Source organism: Phacochoerus africanus, chromosome 12 (assembly GCF_016906955.1).
Source record: "Phacochoerus africanus isolate WHEZ1 chromosome 12, ROS_Pafr_v1, whole genome shotgun sequence".
NCBI classification, from domain to species: domain Eukaryota; kingdom Metazoa; phylum Chordata; class Mammalia; order Artiodactyla; family Suidae; genus Phacochoerus; species Phacochoerus africanus.
This window is the reverse complement of record NC_062555.1, coordinates 36,655,806-36,677,267: the sequence shown is the minus strand read 5'-3', so window position 1 is coordinate 36,677,267 and position 21,462 is coordinate 36,655,806. Positions and strand designations below refer to the sequence as shown.

At 37.8% G+C, this 21,462-nt stretch overlaps 1 protein-coding gene across 2 annotated transcripts in view; it reads right to left on the bottom strand.

Annotated features, from left to right (window-relative positions):
* UBQLN1 (ubiquilin 1) overlaps nt 1–21,462 on the bottom strand; it is a 41,199-nt gene that overhangs the window by 9,917 nt on the left and 9,820 nt on the right. For both annotated transcript variants that reach the window (XM_047754664.1, XM_047754665.1), the window contains exons 2-6: nt 11,782–11,933; nt 9,797–9,912; nt 5,001–5,263; nt 4,076–4,234; nt 3,527–3,761 (exon numbers count right to left, since the gene is read on the bottom strand). In XM_047754664.1, coding sequence (XP_047610620.1) covers nt 3,527–3,761; nt 4,076–4,234; nt 5,001–5,263; nt 9,797–9,912; nt 11,782–11,933 — 925 coding nt within the window. The remainder of the gene's footprint in view (nt 1–3,526; nt 3,762–4,075; nt 4,235–5,000; nt 5,264–9,796; nt 9,913–11,781; nt 11,934–21,462) is intronic.

Here is a 21,462-nt window from a genome sequence, read left to right as displayed (position 1 = left end):
CGGAAAAATACAAAATTTAAAATACAATATCTCATCATAGCTAAGTTTCTTCACAAAAATAAAAAATGAAGGAGTTCCCACTATGGCTCAGCAGAAACGAACACAACCAGTATCCATGAGGACATGGGATCGATCAATCCCTGGCCTCGCTCAGTGGGTCAAAAATCTGGTGTTGCCATGAAGGTCACAGAGGCGGCTCAAATCTCGAGTTGCTGTGGCTGTGGCGTAGGCCAGTACCTGTAGCTCTGACCTGACCCCTAACATGAGAACTTCTACATGCTGTGGGTGTGGCCTTAAAAAAAAAAAAAAAAAGGCTGCAAAGTTAGGCTCCCAAATGGCTTGTTCGCCAAGCAAAGAAAGCAATGTACCAATGGCAATTAACTAGGATGGTTATTTACATCATGACTACAGCAGCCAAATAAATGTGTCCAGAGAAAATAAACCTGTTTAAGACTATTCTCCTGACAAGAAGTTTCTCAAGAGTTAAGGACACTGGACTCAACATCAATAATCAACTAAAAAAACAATGCAAATTATTTTGGGTAGTATTTCTTGCTTCTTGATAAATTGACAAATTTTACTGGTACTGCTCAGTTCTTATTTGAGAGGTCAACATCAAGTTTGAAGTAACTGAAAAATCAGTGTCTATAAACGGTCTGCATGGAATAACTACAGGCAAAATTATTTTCAAAGTTGAGAGAAAACTCATTTGGCACAAACCAAAGTAGAACCTGCTAAGGTGTGCTACATCTAATGACGACAAAAACACATGTGGAGGATTAAAAGGATTCACTGCACAAAGATATGTTTACAAAAATATATGGTATTTAAAATAATCACCGTCTTATTCATCAGCAGGTACCTCAGAAAATATTTTGGACTATGTTGTTCAACCAGCAGGAGTATCAATGATGAAGTTCATTCACTCTTGTGAACTTAGCCATAGTCAATTTCATGAACTTTTTAATCAAAACTATCTCAACTTGCCCAACCACACAGCAGTTCGAATGGCTTAGCGGAGGTCAAGGTTGGTTTTTAAAGAGGTAAAAATTTTTACTGCAATTTTTTTAAGCTCAGGACTAAGACTCAAATCCTTCTGAAGCACTTGACCACCTTATCAAACACTGAATGACTTTGGAAAGTATCTTTTGCTAGAGACTTAGTAATGTTTTTTAATGACCATCCCAAACTACATGGCAAAACAGCATTTACATGCCAAACTCATACTGTGGTAAGTCATTCTGACAACTTAAATTGTGTGAATCGCAGATAATGTCAAGCTGCTTTATACATTCTCATGCTGTCAAATTAGAACAAGCAGCAAGATTTCCATTTCCGCAAATTTTCAGTAAGTATATTTTTGACCTCACACTATCGTTCCAGCAGTTTTGGACCTCACTGTAAGTGCAAAGAAATTTCCACATTTTAAAATCCATTTAACTGTTAAACTGAGGCACTACCACCTACCTGCAATTGGGAGTAATTAATCTGCAATTACATACTAAAAGCAGAGGAAAATCGAATAGAACCCTAAAATGCTTTCCAACTGAGAAATACGCTATTAAAATAGTTTACTCTCAGAATGAATACGCATTTGAATGAAGTAAAATCTCATTACCTATCAGTAATAATGAATATTTGCAAATGATTTGCAACTGACAAAAAGGAACACTGTGAACATCAATTAAGCAAAGTGTCATCCCTAAAAAGAATTCCATTCCTATCATTAGTAGATATGTTTAAGAAAATATTTTACCCAATTATTATATATTTAATTCCATCAATAAAAGAACTTAATGGAAATTTGCTTTCTCTCATAATATTCTCGATTTTGTCTCTTGGCCTGCAACACCCAAAGTATTATTATTTCTTTGCAGGAAAAATTGTGCTGACCCCTGCTTTGATTTCCTCATCTTCCAGAGTGAGTACTTACAGGGTAAAGGAAGAGTCAAGAAATTTCACCTTTCAGGTGTATCAGTGCACTTGGGAACATATGTGTGTATCTAGCTTCAAAGAGTTGAGCAAAAATCATAATAGTATAAAAATATGCTAACTGTATAAACCAGCTATAATGGAAAAAATAATCATTATAAAAAAAATACACTAACCATGTTAGGCCATCAGGATACATTCATTTTTGCTGTTTATTTTCCTTTGATGGAAACATCAACATGAAATTGGAGTATCAAGCCATTAAATTAAAAATTTGACTAAGAAGCTACAAAACTAATTTGTTTGTAAGACAAAGTTGTTACTATAGATGCCATGCCACAGTAAAAAAACAAACAAAAAGACCAATTCACTTATTTGTTAGAAAACCTCATTAAACCATGCTGTCTCTGCTCTTAGACCTTCAAAATGTGAATAAAGCATCTCTCCCAAGTCTATCAAGAAGAATCAAATAAGCAATAAGTAAAATACAGAAAAAGATAATTTTTCCCTTATTTTAAAGATGGTATTATTGAGCTGTTTAGACTTATCACAGTGATCATTCAGCAAACTATACAAATACAAAATCCTTACATTTTATTCCTGAAGCTAGTATGTCAATTACACCTCAACTTCTAAAATGGTATTAAATTTTTATAAAAATTTCATCCAAAAAATCTCATGAATCCACTGTATTCTATAAAAGATTATATATCACTGTGACCATACTGATTTTTTTCCTCTCAGCAATGAACTTTTTTAAATTCCTCATTTACTACCTCATCTTTCCACTTCCTCTGCCAAAACAGAGGTATCTTTTAAAACATACCTAGTCACTCTCACCTTAGGGAAATGATCCCATGCTTTCGTTTTTTCTTTTACATGCTAAGTACTGGGTCTAAAATCATCATTCTGGCTACTGATTTTAGACCTAATTCTTAGCATGTAAATATCTGAATAGTTGAAAAAGAATATCCATTTACTGAGTCTAGTATACAGAAAACTGATCAAAAGTAAATTTCTAACCTGTTCACACATAGGAATCTCTAGAAACTTTACGCAGATCTTAAACCCCACTGTGGCAGATTCTGATCTACAAAGCCTAAGACTTAAAAAATCTGATTTTTTAAAACAAATCTGGCAGGTGCTCTGATGCAGCCAGTTTAGTCCTGGTGTCAGGAGTGGATATGCATTGGTTCCTCTAGAAGAACACAAAGCCAGACTAAAGCCAAGGAAAATGTGCCCCATGATAAGTACACAGGTAAAACTGTGTTAACCCTACACTTGTTTGCTGTGCTATTGAAAGAAGAAGACAACCCACTTCTCCCAAACCATCTAACAAGAAGACAAAAACATAAAACTGCCTCTGAAAATCGTAACCTTTTGCACTATAATGCACATAAGTGATTAATATTAACCATATTTAAAGCATCCTTAAAAAATAAAAAAAGCATCTTGCACCATGAAAAGATAAGTTTGTAAAAGTTGCTCCTCATACACACACAACAGCACAAAGAGTATCAGTAAAAAGAAATGTTTGCATTACTCAAGTAAGTGAGAACAAAGGGGAAAAAAGCACTGGCTGTCATGAGCATACCTCCTACTCCAGGTCCCAAATTTGGTGCAGTAGAATTCTGCCCAGTAGTGCCACTGGCAGCACTACCACTAGTGCCCCCCACAGCACTAGTGGTGCCACTGGAAGCTGATGAACTCTGAGAAGCTTGTGGAGCCCACGGATTAGGTAATGGATCTCTATTTTCTGTGCGGGAAGGTTGACTACCTTCACCTGAGGATGTATTGCTCACTAAAGAAGCAAATGGATTACCACCAAACTGTAATAAAAGACACAAAAATCATAAAGAATGAGGTTTTGTTTTAAATAAAGATGTGAACTCTTTTTTAATGAAAATGGCATTTCCCCACATAAAAGGACCCCTCAATCACACACGTATTTGTATTAAAACAGGAGCCTTGGACATTCCCTGTTGGCTGAGTGGTTAAGGATTTAGATTTAGCATTGTCACCACTGTGGCTTGGGTTCAATCTCTGGCCTGGGAACTTCCACATGTTGCAAGCACAGTCAAAAACACACAAACAAAAAAACCCCCAGGACACTTGGCCTGAGCCTCAGAGCCAATGTTATTACCTGTTCTTGTGCAGCACTCAGCATTGGTTCCTGAATATCTGTGTACATGCGCCGTAAAGCATTGTATCCCCCTGGGATGCTTTCTAGGTTGCTCAAGGCTCTGTCCTGGTTTCTCATCATTTCCTGCATCATTGCTGGATTTCTGGCAAGTTCCAACGTCTAAGAAAAAGATTTCAAAGAAAGAAAAAAAAGAGGCACCAAAATATAAACACATTATTTCAGGGTTTTTTTTTTTGTTTTTTGGTTTTTTTTAATTTTTAGGGCTGCACTAGCAGCACATGGAGATTCCCAGGCCAGGGGTCAAACTGGAGCTACAGCTGCCAGCCACAGCCACAGCCACAGCAAGGCAGGATCCCAACTGCGTCTGCGACCTACACCACAGCTCATGGCAATGCCAGATCCTTAACCCAATGAGTGAGGCCAGGGATCAACCCCAAAACCTCATGGTTCCTAGTAAGATTCTTTTCCACTGTGCCATGACGGGAACTCCCATTTTAGCTATTAACTGCCACAGCTAATCTTACGTCTTCTAATTCAATGAATTAAGTTTTCGATATTTAAATCATAAAATTATTTTAATAATTCCTGTCAGACTTCATTTCAAAAAGCAAGCTAACATCCAAATAATATCAAAAGAGAAGCACTTTGTTATGCATGAAAGTCCATCTCTTGAACTGGACTCTTTTTAAATCAGCAAAATAACCATTTACAAAAATCTTTAAGATATAGCAGGAAATGCAAAGTTTAGGTAGTGTGAATTAGTGCTTTGCTGAGTTTTCCCGAACACAGATTGGGACTTTTTTTTTTTTTTTTAGCTTAGCCATATATATAAGGCATAAATATACACCAAGCTCTTTAAACACAAGTAATTAAATAAAAAGAAATAAGTATATAACTTCTTGGCTAACTGAAACTTTTGACATACTTGTCTCATAATATCTGGATTATTCAGCATATGACTAATTTCTGGATTTCTCTGTATCAACTGCTGCATCTGTGGATTGGCCATAATTAACTGCCTCATCAGGTCAGGATTTGAGAGCATGCTCTGAACAAAGGGATTCTCCATGATCTGGACCATCATTTCAGGATTGGACATAAGTTGCCGCTGCATCTGGCTCTGTAGTTCAGAGAAGTTGGTAGTATTCAAACCCAGGCTACTCAGACCTGCAAGTCCTCCAAGGCCACCTAGGAAGATAAAGGGAAAAAAGACACACAAATGAAAGTCAGAAATTTTATCATTAACATGATGGTGCTAAAATACAAACATACAAAAATATTAATTGAATCAACAGCCTATTATAAAAAAAATTTGTTTTAAAGCAAAAAAGAATTCCTACTACTTTCATAAACACATTTAATTTCTATAGTTGAAAACAGTCAAAAAAGGAATTCATGCTGATATTTAAATTTAAGCCAAATAAATCAAAATAAATATTCGCATGTGCACTAAAATACAAAAAACATATTTGGCCTTTGTCTCTAGTTCTAGGCACAGAACTCCTAAAACCCTTAGAATTTCTTGACTGAGAGGAATGTCTTTTGTTACTTGTTACAAGCACCTTTAGAACACACTTCATTTATGCTAATGATGTTTCTTAGAGTGGGGACCCTAGATATCCTCAGGATGGGGTGGACACCACACCAACCTCCAGGAAAGGAAGAGGGGCTAGAGATGGAGTTCCATAAAACTCCTGTGCAATGAGATTCAGAGAGCTTCTGAGAGGAACACATCTAGGTGCTATTAGGGTGACATGCCAGAGAGGGCATAAAGGCTCTCCTGACACCCATACCTTGCCCTATGCTTCCCTTCCATGTGTCTATTTTCCAATAATAAATTTGTAAATTTAAGTGTTTTCCTGAGTTCTGTGAGCCATGCGAACAAATTACCAAACTTGAGAAGGGGTTGTGGGAACCTCCAATTTATAGCTCGCCAATCAGAAGTACAGGTAGCCTGGGACTTGGGCTGGTATCTAAAGTGGCGGGGGTGTGGAGACAGTTAACTGAGTCTTTTAAACTTGTGGGATTGATACTAACTCCAGGTAGGTACTGTCAGAGCAGTGTTAAGAGAATTGGTTTGTGTTAGAAAAATACCCTAGAATATTCCTGCTAAAGGAAGAAAGAAATGAATATACATTATATTACAATTCTAACAATCTCTTTCCAGAAGACTAGTTTAAGTTTACCAAGTAGAATTCATCTATAACTGGTTCAATCAGAGCTGCTGCTGATCATGGAAATAGATGTCTCTCTGGAGAAATTAAATCAAGGAGAAACCTAAGAGATCCAAGAAGATGACTAAGAACTGACTGTAAAACTTTGTAAAATTATATAATCAACCAAATACATTTACTCCTCACTTACTAAGCACTTTCTACATATGCCAGGGACTGTGCTACATGTCGGGAATAAGGTGATGAGAAAGACACAAGTATAACCTCAGAACTCAACCTGGTCGAAAAGACAGACAAGGAAAACTAATGCAGAATAAATACTTCAACAGAGATAGTAAAGGATATTATGATAACATACTACCTAAGTGAAATGGCTACTTTCCCACAAGATGACACTTCATGAGTTTGAAAATGAGTAAATTGGCAAGAAATAGGGAGTGCAGGGAGGAAGATTTAATATTAGGCACAATAAACCTTATACACAAGAGCAGAAATAAATATAAGTATTGATGTGTTCTTGAAACCACGAAAAGTTCAGTATGACCAAAAGGGCAGTGCTCATCAAACATCTGATGAGCAGCCTTCTGTTTCTTTTGCAGTTGGACAAGTTCATATACCTAGTTACGGCCAAAGGACTGCAAGAATTGACGTGTGTCACTTCTGGCCCAAGTATAGAATAGAAAGTCCAGATTGAGACACTCTAGCTGTCTCTTCTGCCATGTTCCAAGTGGTGCAGCTAAAAAAATGGCATAATTTCACTAGCTTGTGTCTCTGAGGTCTAGGCAGATAGAGGCCTCACTGACCAATGAAAAACATGAAGCATGAAGAAAAGCTTTAGAGCAAGAAATTAAGGTTTCTGGTAATACACCACTGAATTTGGGGCTATTACCACAGGAGAGCCTATCCTGATTAGTGTAACTGTTAAAATACGGTAAGAAATGAGGATGGGGAAGTAGACGGGGACTACACCACTAGGTCTTGAAAGATTTTGAGCAGAATAGCCACTTAAGATAGCCTAATAATAGTGGGGAGGGAAAAAAAAAAAAAAAGAATAAGGCTGTTTTATGTTTTTGACATCTTACTTAGTTTTAAAATGTAATTTATGGAGTTCCCGTCTTGGCTCAGTGGTTAACAAATCTAACTAGGAACCATGAGGTTGCCAGTTCAATCCCTGACCTTGCTCAGTGGGTTAAGGATCCAGCATTGCCATGAGCTGTGGTATAGGTCACAGACTCGGCTTGGATGTGGCATTGCTGTGGCTGTGGTGTACGCCAGCAGCAACAGCTCTGATTAGACCCCTAGCCTGGGAACCTCCATATGCCACTAGTACGGCCCTAAAAGGACAAAAGACAAAAAAAAAAGTGTGTGTAAAAAATCTAAGAAAGGCAAGGGTTCCCCGATGGCCCAGTGGTTAAAGAATCAGACTTGTCACTGCTGTGGCTCAGGTTCAATCCATGGCCCATGAACATCCACATGCCATGGATGTGGCCAAACAAAAAAACCTAAAATAGGGTCCACTGAAACTGACAAACTAAGAGGTCAGTGGTGACTTTATCAAAAGGGTGAAGTGATGGGGGCAAGAAACAAACCACAGCAAATTACTGAAATAGAAGTGTAGACAAAAAACAGAAAATGCCTTTTCCAAAAATAGCTGAGAAATGATGCAAAAGAAAGGGTGACAGTGTGATTCTATGGGCTTTTAAACATGGAATAGACCTTAATGAAAAGCCCCAGCAAGAAAAAACCTGTCTAATCAGGTAAATGGAATGGAGAAAAGTACCTAAGATAGGAGGGGGTGAGAATAAGATCAGAGATGAAGAAACTGGGGGAGTTCAGAATCAGGGTAGCAGAGCTGTAGGACATGGAACTCACCTATTCCCACAAATATATCAAGAATACATCTACAAGTGGAACAATTCTCATAGAACACCAACTGAACACTAGCAGAAGATCTCAAACACCTGAAAGCTGAGAAAGATCTCCACGTAACCAGGCAGAATGACAGAGGGGTGGGAAGCAGGACAGGACCTGCATCCCTTGGAGGGAGCTGAAGGAAAGGAGGTTTGTGATCAGTGGAAGGATCAGCCAGGACAGAAAAGAAATGAAGGGACCAGGAAGGTGTATGGCTCAAGGCATATTAACTAAAAGCCTCTGTGGGCTTCAATATCTTTGCCCATAAAATAGGGTAACAGGGGAGTTCCCCCTGTGGTTCAATGGGATTGGTGGCATCTTAGGAATTCTGGGATATAAGTTCCATCTCTGGCCCAGCACAGTGGGTTAAGGATCCAGCATTGCCACAGCTGTGGCTTAGGTCCCGAATGCAGCTCAGATCTGATCCCTGACCTGGGAACTCCATTGCAGCAGGATGACCAAAAAAGAAGAGAAAAAAAAGAGTGAAAGCGGCAGAGATTTACCTCAGTACCTTTCATGAATCTGAACAGTAAATAATTTCATCCTAATATCTCCAGATTTTTTGTGTTAAAAATTTTGCCAACTAAAAAACTCATCTGCCTCCACCAAAAGAGAAACTTAGCCTAAGATCATTTTAAAAAAATAAGAGCATTAAACATTTTAAAAAATTAGAGCATAAAACCACTATAGTTGACAGAGTAGAACTAAGTTACTAAAAAACTTTTTCTAGAGGAGATAAAAGGTATGATCCTCACTATGTGAAAACTATGCATATTTTTTTAATGTCACTATGAGGTACTATACTTGTCATACAATTTAGGAACTGAAAGAAGCACTGAGATATCTATTTATCTATATCTAGTTCAATTTCTGTAAGCTTCAGACTGCTTTTCCCCAAAAAACCTTCCAAAGAACCTCAGTGTAAAAATTGATATAAGAGAAGTAATAAGGACTAGGCTTGCTCCCAGGCCCTGGCCTTTCTGTGTGTGTTTAGTTACAAAATTATTAATGCAGCCTGATTCCTCAGTTTTACAAACAAGAAAATTGTATTTAGGGGGTTAGCTTATGATCAACCACTTGGTAATCATCCCAGAGTCAATTATATAGTGGTCAGATCAGGTACACATTCAATACCTCTTTTATTATTAAAAAGAAATGTGTTGGAGCTCTCATTGTGGGTCAGTGGAAATGAGACCAACGAGTATCCATGAGGATGTGGGTTTGATCCCTGGCCCCGTTCAGTGGGTTAAGGATCTGGCGTTGCCGTGAGCTGCCATATAAGTTCCAGACACGTCTCAGATCCCACATTGATGTGGCTGGCAGCTGCAGCTCTGATTTGACCCCTAGCCTGGGAACTTCCAAATGCCTCAAGTGTGGCCTTAAAAAACAAAAAAAAAAACAAAAAAGAAAAAAAGAAACATGCCATTTCCTGATCACTTATTACATGTAAATATTAGCTAGACAAGAACAACTATATTCCCAACTATTCCCTTAAGACCTACAGAAATAAGCTATAGAAGTTTTTGGTGTTGTTGCCAAAGTGACTTAATGTTTAATTCTGTCATTTTATTTAAAACTACCCTGGGAGGAAAATTTTCTTTTTCAACCCTATAAAAAAATTACTAAAGACCCTTACCTAAACCAAAAGGATTGCTAGTGGCAGAACCAGATGTGGAGTTACTACTAGGAGCCGATGATGTGGTAGCATTGCTTCCACTGGTGTTTGTTTGCTGAGCTGAATGATCCTGAGGCCTAGGGAAAAATAATTACATCATGGTATAAAACAGTGGAGCTAATTATTTTCAAAAGAACCTCTTCAATTCCAATGCCCAGAAATAAAGTGTAAGTTTTCAGACCAATTCAAATTATCATAAAGTAAATAACCTGAGATAACTAAGCATTAAGAACATGAATATAAACATAGTAAAACGTCATAAAAACTATAGCTGCCCCTCCTCAAGTATATTACACATAAATATTTCATTACTTTCAATCATACTGATTATGTAAGAGAGGAAGACAGGTCTCCTCAACAGAAAAGAATCAATGACTGGTCACAATCACAAATTTTAACTATATAAGCAACTTTTCATCTACCCTATTCTAAACTCTTGAGGGTTGGGGCAGTTTTACTCAGAACCTAAAATTGTTAAACATAAAAAATAAAAAGAGATTTCACCAAAAGAAAGTTGACAAATCAATGCAAGTAATAACTGGTTATTACTTAATAGGTAAAAAATAAGGGGTTTATTGGAAACCCCTTCCACCTGACACCAGTTCAGAGTTCTGTACCTCACTCACTGCTTCTTTCACTAATTCTAAGATGTACATTTTTTCATTTTAACATTTCTGTAATCAGGCTCTATCATACAATTGCTGAAAGCCAGGCATCAACTGTCATGCCTGCACACATATGTTCTGTATGACTTCAAGTAATTGCCTAAGTACATTGTTGTACTAGACTTGCTGTGTTTAATTATCATATAACGTGTCTTCAGAGAGATTATGACATTAATTGGAACTAAAATGAAATTACTGCATATACAGAAAAGCACAGAAACAGGAACAAAAGGAATAAATTTTACTATCAATGAAGCAGTATTTACTGATGGGGGAAATGAACATTAAAAAATTGCAGAATGGGTGTTCATGGCTTGGAAGAAACTCCTAGAAAAAATATCGTAGCACTTTTTTAAGAAATGCTGCACCACTACTGCTCAGTTTCATCCCACTTGGAAAAATATAAACACTGATGACTAAGCCAAAGGGAGATTCAAAACAATCAGAGTCAATGTGAAGTATAGTTAGGGCGGCTTTAACTGTTGTTCATGCATATGTTCTTTGTATGGATGCACAGAATGATGATAAATGCCATATCCAATAAGTATGAGGGAGCTCTAGGAGCTCTTTCACTACACATAAAAATAATTTTTTTTTAAGGGCATATTGAAGTTCCTGGACTAGGGGTCAAATAGGAGCAATAGCTGTTGGCCTATGCCACAGCCACAGCAACACTGGATCCAAGACGCATCTGCGGCCTATGCCGCAGCTTGCAACAACACCTGATCCTTAACCCACTGAATGAGGACAGGGATTGAACCATATCCTTGTGGATACTAGTCAGGCTCTTAACCCACTGAGCCATAATGGGAACTCCTACATATAAAATAATTTTAAGTGAAATGAAAATACACCAATTTAACTGATAATATTTTTCTCCTAGTGGTACATAAAGTTGCCTCTGAAAAACTGGTGCCTTAGGTTTAATGAAATATAGTTACCAATTTGTAGTTTGCCAAGATGAGTCACCCCTGATCCTGTCCAAAAATCTCTCTAAAACAACAAGCACTGCTAAAAACATATTAATTTGCTTGTTCTGTAATTCAAATAATAACTCGATAATGATGAACCTTCTAAAATATCAAATGCGTAAGCATTAGCATTACTGAGTCATATTTAAAAAAAATCATTTGCTATCAATAGCAACAAATAAATGAATTTTAATCCATTTAAATAAATGTTAATGAGAGAAAGCCATTTAAAGCCAAGACTGGATATTTTTATAAGAGAAATATAAACATCTGTTCATGGTTTAAAGCTAATAGTCTTTTAAAAACATACCTGTTTTGTGTTTTGATGACAAGGTGAACAGTAAGTCCATCATGAATTCCATGCTGACTCAAAGTATCTTGATCTTTTAAAATTTTTCCAGCAAATATCAACACAAGTTGGTCAGTATGTGATTTGAAACGTTTAGAGATTTCTTCCTTGAACTAAGTAAGATAAAAATAAGTATGTATCACAGGTGTTTGCACAGCATCAGCCAATCTAGTTTCCAGAAGTACCCCAAAGAAGCCCCTACTATATATTGCAACAATTCAAACAATGCAACAATGCATCCTTTCTGTGTCCATATCTTTACCTTTGTGGGAAATGAGTACCCCCACTTCACTCACCTCTAATACAAATGTTTTATTACAAGTGCACATATCCTATATTGAATTTTCTGCTAAGGTCCAATAATTCATTTCTTTGTCATAGCCTTATTCTTTTTATATAAATGATGGCTAAATGTAGTTCAAGCCACACATAGCTCTTAACGAGTATACAGTAACCTTTTTAGAATTCCATCTACAGTCCTGCTCCTTTTTAGTTGAACATAGAGAAAGCCAACCTCATATTCCTGGCCTATTATACTGACCCTCCCCCCACTTCTTTCATTCAACATTTATTAACAAGCAGTATTATGCAGATGCAAAGATAGAAAACAAAAATCCTTCCCTGAAAAAGAGTAGCTCAATCAAAAAGTCAGTCAAGTAAACCACAAAGTATAGAGGAAGCACAAAGGGCAGTTTTCCAGTAAAAATTAATTAGGAAGTAGCCAGGAAAACCTGAAGAAAGGCTTCCCAGAGAAGAAAGTAATATGCAAAAGCAAACAAAAGATTGTCATACTGTAAGAAGCTTATTTATTGTATGCTAGATCAGTGTTTTTTAAACCTTCATCAAAATCACATGTATACATATGCTTTACTCCACTGTCCAAACCTCAGGGTGGGCCAAGAAATTCAGGGAATCACATCTTAAACCACTCTACGCCAATGCCCTACAGACATGGATCTGTACAGATAGCACTACTGTTTTACAAATGTAAGAGGGTATTTGGTTGTTGCAATAGGGGAAAGATACATTAAATGATATCTGAAATCATTTAATGGAGTGGAGATGTAAAGGGATGCAAATATAAAACCAGAGAGGCTAGGAAGTTCCTGTGTGGAGCAGCGGGTTAAGGATCCAGCATTGCCACAGCTGTGCCACCTGCAGTGCAAGTTCAATCCCTTGCCCAGGAACTTCCACATGCTATGGAAAAAAAATAAACAAAGTAAGATAAGCCATATGTCAATCGCTGTCAAAAATGAGAGATGAATGAAAGTTTACCACATGCTACTTTTGTGTATGAATGAGATTTTCCACAACTGCTCAAAATTCAATGTATAAGAACTATTGGGTTTTTTTTTTTTCTTAAATGACAAAGATAATGTGAAATTATACTGCAGTAAATATTTTGGACCTTTTCCACCTCAACTTTCCTTCTTTTATTTGAAAACATATGCTATACAGCCCTTTTACCTAAGATAAGCAATTTCTAACTATGAAAAAAAAAACCTTTTTTCTTTTTTTAAAAAATGGCCACACTCACAGCATATGGAAGTTCCCAGGCCAGGGAATGTATCAGAGCCACAGCTGCAACCTACATCACAACTGCAGCAACAATGGATCCTTTAATCCACTGTACCAGGCCAAGGATCAAACCCACGCCTTCAAAGGGATCCAAGCCATTTTAGTTAGATTCTTAACCCACTGTGCCACAGCAGGAACTCTGAAAAAAATCTTTTTATAAAGAGGTAAGTCAAATCAGTTTAACCATTGTCATATTATTAAACATCTCATTTCTCCCTTTGGTAGCTATTAGAAATAATAAGGTAATGAGCAGAAGGCATGGTTTAGAGTAAAGACTGAATGAGAATGAGTATGTAAAATGTAGGCATCAGGAATACAGGTGGTGATCAAAAATTAGTAGTTACTACAGTGCCAACTCTTTTAATCCTCAATAACTTAAGATGACTTTTAATCCTATTTTAGATACAGAAAGGTTCAATGTGTCTCTCTCCTCTCACAGTGACACAGCTAATACACTGCCAAGTTAAGCTTGAAATCTAGGTCTGATTTCAAAAACGAGTCTACCCAGATTAACTATACTCTATTTCATGTGTAAAATGAGAACAATCTAAGTTTGTGTTTCTTTACCTTCAAATAAGTCCTTTTTTGGAATCCTTGATATCCCTCATGTGTCATTCCAAAATACATAACTGAATTAACATACAACTATACAGCATTTTATCACGCTTTAAAATTTGTAGTTAAGATACTAGGTTGATGACATACATCTACTCTTACATCCCTTCAACTCCCCACTGAAACAATAAAAGATTTTTTTCATGCTTTATGGACATATATATAACTCACATACAATTTGCCCACTTAAGGTATACAATAATTTGTAGTATACTCACAAGTATGTCCAACCATCACCAATTTTGAAATTTTCGTCTTCTCAAAAAGAAACCAGTACTCTTTAGCTATCATCTCCCTATTCTCCCATCACTCCAAACCATAAGAAACCATTAATCTACTCTCTGTCAAATAGATTTGCCTATTCTGGATATTTTTTTAACTGAAGTCACCTAATATGCATCTTTGTGACCAGCTTCTTTCACTTAACGTTTGCAAGGCCATCTGTGTTGTGGTACGCACCAATACTTCATCCTTTTTGTGTGTGTATGTCCTTTTTTTTTTGCCTTTTGTAGGGCCACACTCAAGGCACATGGAGGTTCCCGGGCTAGGGGTCTAATTGGAGCTGTAGCCACCGGCCTACGCCAGAGCCACAGCCACACGGGACCCGAGCCAAGTCTGTGACCTACACCACAGCTCATGGCAACGCCGGATCTTCAACCCACTCAGCGAGGCCAAGGATCAAACCCGCAACCTCATGGTTCCTAGTCGGATTCATTAACCACTGAGCCACAACAGGAACTCCACTTCATCCTTTCTATGGCCAAATAATATTCTAAAATATAGAATATATAACATTTTGTTTATCTATCCATCAATTGATGGGCACTTGGGTTGTTTCCTCCTTTAGCCTATTATGAATAATGCTGCTGTAAACATTCATGTATACAAGTTTTTCTGCGGACAAATATCCTCATTTTTCTTGAGTATATACCTAGATGAGAGGGATACAAATATAAAGGAATTGTGGAATTACTTGGTCCTAGGATAACTCTTGGTTTAATCATTTGAGGAACCACAAGAGCATTATTCTGAGTAGCTACACTGCTGTACATTCATACCAGCAATAATCTCTCCACACCCTCATCAATAAAGACTTACTATCTTTTTTATTACAGACATCCTTAAATGTGAAGTAGTTTTGATTTGCATTCCCCTGATAGTTAACAATGTTCAGCACTTTTCATGTGCTTGTTTATTTTATATATCTTCTTTGGAGAATTTACTCAGATCCTTTGCCTTTTTTAAAGTGGGTTATCTGTCTTCCTATTATTGAGTTTTAAAAGTTCTTTATATATTCTAGATACAAGGCTCTCATCAGACATGATCTGCAAAAGGAAACTTAAGGCAGAAACTCACAAAAGAACAAATTGAGACCTTTTGGTCTCAACTGGTACAAAATTTGGAAGCTGGACATCCAATGAACCCAAGAGAATTTAATCTAAACTGGCAATACTAAAAGCCCAAGCTAAAAGCTAATTCAGTCCACCAAATGTGCAAAAGTCCTGAAAGATTCAATACGGTACCACCAGAGGCTGAGGATAGGGGATAGATGAAAGGTGTCTAAAGGGGAAAATAAGGAGATCTGAAAGTCTTAAGACACAGATATATCTTCACTGTACACTAAGCAGGCAACTGTCCCTCCCCAAATGCAACAAAAGACTGGATGATTTTTTTTTTCCTCTTTGGAAAAGGAACAGGGGGTCTCTGGACTAATGAACATATGAACTATGAAAAGAGAAAACTTAAATGCATACTACTAAATCAAATAAGCCAATCTAAAAGGTCATACACTGTATAATTTCAAGGAGATGACATTCTGGAAAGGACAAAGCTATGAAGACAGTAAGTGGATCAGTGATCAGTGGTAGCCAGGAGTTAGGGTAGAGAGAAGGATAACCAGGCAGAGCGCACACAATATATATCTGTTTAAACACCAACAGTGAATCTTAAGCTATAAACTTTTATAGTTTATACATAAAAACTATACATACATAACACGTCAACAGAGGTCCATTAATTGTAACAAATTTACCACACTGGGGTGGGATGTTGATGGTGGGGGAGGTTGAACACACAATATGTATCTGTTGAGATACCAACTTAAACTATAAACTCTTATAGTTTATACATAAAAACTACGTTAACAGAGGTCCATCAATTGTAACAAATGTACCACACTGGGGTGGGATGCTGATGGTGGGGGAGGTTGAAGTGGTTGAAGTAGGGAATATGAGAACTCTATACTTTCTGCTCAATTTGCTATAAATATATAATCTAAAACTTTTCTAAAGAATAAAGTCTATTTTTAAGACAAAATACATAATAAATTCATGCTATCATTATGCTTTAAAAAACCACTTTAAGACAATGGGGAAATTTCCAATGAAATTAAGAAATTATTAATTGGTAAGGCAGGAAACTGTATTATGTTAAGAGGGTCCTTCCTTTTTAGAGACATATGCTGAAATATTAAGGGAGGAAGTAATATAATTCATGAGAGAGGCATCAAAATAACGGGAAATGGAGAGGGGCCTTAAAGAAAAATACACCTCGGAGTTCCCGTCGTGGTGCAGTGGTTAACGAATCCGACTAGGAACCATGAGGTTGCCGGTTTGGTCCCTGCCCTTGCTCAGTGGGCTAACGATCCGGCGTTGCCGTGAGCTGTGGTGTAGGCTGCAGATGCGGCTCGGATCCCGCGTTGCTGTGGCTCTGGCGTAGGCCGGTGGCAATGGCTCCGATTCGACCCCTAGCCTGGGAACCTCCATATGCCGCAGGGGCGGCCCAAGAAATAGCAAAAAGACAAAAAAAAAAAAATATATATATATATATATATATATATATATACCTCAAACAAGACTGGCTCTAAGATTGTCAAAGCTGTCTGAAGGAGTCAGAGGCTGACTTATTAACTCTACTTTTGTTATTTGAAATTACCTATGATTTTAAAAATTAAGAAAAAATTATAGAGGAGGAAGAGTAATTGGGAAACCGAAATTTTATATTCAGCACAAAACCCCCTCAAAATCAAAATAGACATCTCAGGAGTTCTCGTCATGGCTCAGCAGTTAATGAACCTGACTAGCATCCATGAGGACATGGATTCGATCCCTGGCCTCGCTCAGTGGGTTAAGGATCTGGCGTTGCCATGAGCTGTGATGTAGGTCACAGATGCAGCTCGGATCCTGCGCTGCTGTGGCTCTGGCGTAAGCCAGTGGCTACAGTTTCGATGGGACCTCTAGCCTGGGAACCTCCATGTGCCGCAGGTGCGGCGCTAAAAGACAAAAAGACAGAAAAAAAAGGGGAAGGGGCAAAAGCCATGGTGTTAAAAGTGAGAAGAGGAGTAGCTAAGAGGTGGTGATTCAAAGGGATCACAAGGTGACTTCAGTGGAGTTGATAATATTTTACTTCTTGACTTTTGTGCTAATAAATAAAGCATGCATTATGTGTCTTTTCTTCTGAACTAAAATAAAAAATAGGCTTAAGGAGTTCCCGTCGTGGCTCAGTGGTTAACAAATCTAAGAACCATGAGGTTGCGGGTTTGATCCCTGGCCTTGCTCAGTGGGTTAAGGATCCAGTGTTGCCATGAGCTGTGGTGTAGGTTGCAAATGCGGCTAGGATCCCACGTTGCTGTGGCTCTGGCACAGGCTTGATAGCTACAGCTCTGATTAGACCCCTAGCCTGGGAACCTCCAAATGCTGTGGGTGCGGCCCTAGAAAAGACAAAAAGACCAAAAAAAAAAGGGGCTTAAAAGTTGACTGTGAATGCCCTACGCATAAGAAACACCAGGAAGTCAAAAGACATGACCAAATACACCGAGCATCCAATTTCAAGTGACTCAACTAGCCAGAAAGCTAACATACACCTTTCATGTGTAGGTCATCTGAAAGGAATTGGCGTGAAGACATCCTAGTTTTAGGTAGCAGGCCAAAGTGGATATAAGACATGGAACTCACAACAGAGATGATCACCTAAGAATAAGAGATGGTCACCTAAGAATAAGAGATGGTCATCTGAGAGCATCATATCCAGCAGAGACAGTTACGGCCTGCTATCCAAAACAGCTACAGCCTCAAAAGCTTATAGACCAGTAATGAACAGTTTAGTTGAGCCTAATATTTAACAGTTGGAATCCTACTAACCTTGAGTTACCAATTAGGAAGGATAGTTGGGCTTTCTGGACAGACTAAAGGCTTCTTTATGTGTCCTAGATGCAAAGGAGTAAGATCCTACGGCACACAGCTCAAAGAGCACTTACATTCATCATTTATTCATCTGTTTATTAAGCAGCTACACTGTGCCTAGCACCACAACCCCCCATCATCTCATTCAATGTTCACAACAAAATCTCAAGAAATCAAAGTCCGGACAGACCTTAAGAAATCATTTTCTCTGACAGAATTACAGCACTATTGAAAATTAACAGAGCTGATACTAGGACTCTACAACCTCATGGAACTCTTCGTTCTGAAGGGTAGCTAAAGCAATTCAAAAGTATAAGTTTAGGAATTCCCGTCATGGCTCAGTGGTAACAAACCCGCCTGGTATCCATGAGGACATGGGTTCAATCCCCAAACTCACTCAGTGGGACAAGGATCCAGCACTGCCGTGAGCTGTAGTGTAGGCTGCAGACATGGCTTGGATCCTGCAATGCTGTGGCTGTGGCTGTGGCATAGGCCAGCAACTATTGCTCTGATTTGACTCCAAGCCTGGAACTTCCATATGCTGTGGGTGGGGTCCTAAAAAGACAAAAAACAAAAACAAAAAGTATGAGTTCTTCATGGTAAAAGTTGGAAAGCATTATGAGATAGGTACAGCTGTACTTCCAGTACTGCACAAAGGGAAACTGTATAATCTGACTACCTATTACAATCCAACTCTTAGAAAAATGAATTTTAAATTTCAAACACTGATGACAAACAATTTAGGTATCAGAATCACTTCCAGGAGTTCCCGTCGTGGCGCAGCAGTTAACGAATCTGACTAGGAACCATGAGGTTGCGGGTTTGGTCCCTGCCCTTGCTCAGTGGGTTAAGGATCCTGTGTTGCCGTGAGCTGTGGTGTAGGTTGCAGACGCGGCTCGGATCCCACGTTGCTGTGGCTCTAGCGTAGGCCAGTGGCTACAGCTCCGATTCGACCCCTAGCCTGGGAACCTCCATATGCCGAGGGAGCGGCCCAAGAAATAGCAAAAAGACAAAAAAAAAAAAAGAATCACTTCCAAATAGACTAAAGTAATACTGACTTACTCTAAGTATATTACCCAAAGCTTGGAACAAACTTGCAAAATCCAAGGGATTACAATAACTCTAAATTCAGTTGCTTGCCACCCCATTTGAAACAAAAATGAATCTTAATTTCACTTGTACCATATCAAACATATATACTTTCCCAAATAAGCTTCATTCTAGAAAATTTTAATTAAACAATGTTATGTTTTTGCAGAAGAGCCAAACATTCTACACATACTTCACATAGCCTTAAACTTCTATTCTGCACTCTAAAAAAAGGCAGAGGAACATAGTTTACAGTGGCTTCCAATTTTCCAAAAATTTGATCCCTAACATTTGAACTTTACTTCCATGATTGTTTTATCTATGACACTTTTATTGAACACAAGAAAAAAAAATCAGAAGCTAAATAATATTGACTTATAAAAAAAAAACCCTGAACACTTGGCTATTTTAAATTATCAAGCAGCTTTAGACAGAGGTAGTCCACAGACAGTATTCCTCTGTAGACACATAAAACTTACTGCAACCACTATATAAAGTGTTTCCATCTACCTAGGTTAGAATCCTAAGCAAAAATAAAGGATTTTTCTAATTTCCTTTAGGCATTTCTAGACTACCTAGATAGATACACTTATTTTTGTCCTTAAGCCCATATGGCCACCACTAAATCAAAATGAAAAATACATACTGGAATGGGCCTGTAAGGATCCGTATTTCCTATAAATTTATGTCCCCTACTCTGGACTGGACTGACAACCTAAAGCAATTTTCAATGGGCCAAAAAGTTGAAAACTGAGAATTACTACATGCTTTCAAGGATTAGAAGAATCAAAATTTTAATGTACCTCAAATTAAGTAATTTAATGATTTGAAACCAATTCAGCATTTACATTCAGGGAGTTTTCTGGTGGTCTAGCTGTTAAGGACTCAGCATTGTCACTGCTGTGGCTCTGGTTTGATCCCTGACTCAGGAACTTAGGCATGCCATGGGTATGGCCAAAACAAAAACCATTCAGTAGTGTTCTCATTTTCTTAACATCATCCAAAGTCAGGTGCCTCATGCCAGTGGATTCTCCAGCTAAAGGATGTTTTACTGCTATGTGAACACCAAAACTATTTTCCATTCTACTGAACACAGCTTAACTTTTTGGTAATGTTCAGTTACTGGTGCAAATATCAACTGCTGTTCTGCAAAACAGAGATACTGTTCCAAACTCTCAAGATGCCCTACATTTGTTTTTTATCATCTTGTCAGTTCTTATCTTGACAGCATACCTCCTCTTCCCCTAAATTTGCTATTTTTATCTGGGGAGGAAAAAGCAAATAATCAAGAATTAGAAAGCCGCATAAAATAGAATACTGTACAAAATGCTGTCCTGAAATGAAAATGCGTAAGATTTAGTATATCAACTTTTATGATACTGTATCAGCTGTTCAGAGCCTGCTTCACTTAATCCCTGTTCTTGAGAAGAAAATGAGACATACACATTTGGGGTAGGGCGGAGGGCAGGGGTGGGGGACATGAGATAAAACATTACTATATGAGGAAAGAATATTTCTGAACATGTAAACCTGAATTCAAATCTTAGTTTTGCCACTTACTAGTTGTATGTTGAGGATGTTACCTGTCTCAGAGCCTCAGTTTCCTCATCAGTAAAATGGAGACTATGTTTATTCTTCAGGGCTGATGGGATCTATGTAAAATACCTGGGCGTAGTACTCACACTCAGGCAAACACTCAAATACTGATAACCTAATTGTGTGAGGATAAACTCTGAAATATAAACACTTTTTAAAATTGAATTAAACTGATTTTAAGTTAGCTAAAAGAAACTGTCATCCTTTACAAATACTCCACAATCCAAACTTGCCTTTAAACAGCCAGTCTCTGCTCCTATTAAATATCCTTAGGGAAAAAGAAAAAAAATTTTGCAAGCTCTTAAAAAAAAACAAAAAACAAAAAAAACTCTGAAGTTTAAAACAAACATGTTAATTTCATTTCCTGCAGAACCATGTGTTAATAGCAGTTAGCAAGAATCTTCTAGTTACTGGAATAACACACCGCATTCAAACATTTGCTATTTAAGTCACAGGCCCTTCAAGATTCTCTACTTTTCAATCAGTTCCTTATTCAGTATTGCTTATACTTCTTGGAAAAAAAAAAAAATCCATGCCGAGTTCCTATTGTGAGCAGTGGGTTAAGACTCCAATTGTAGTGGCT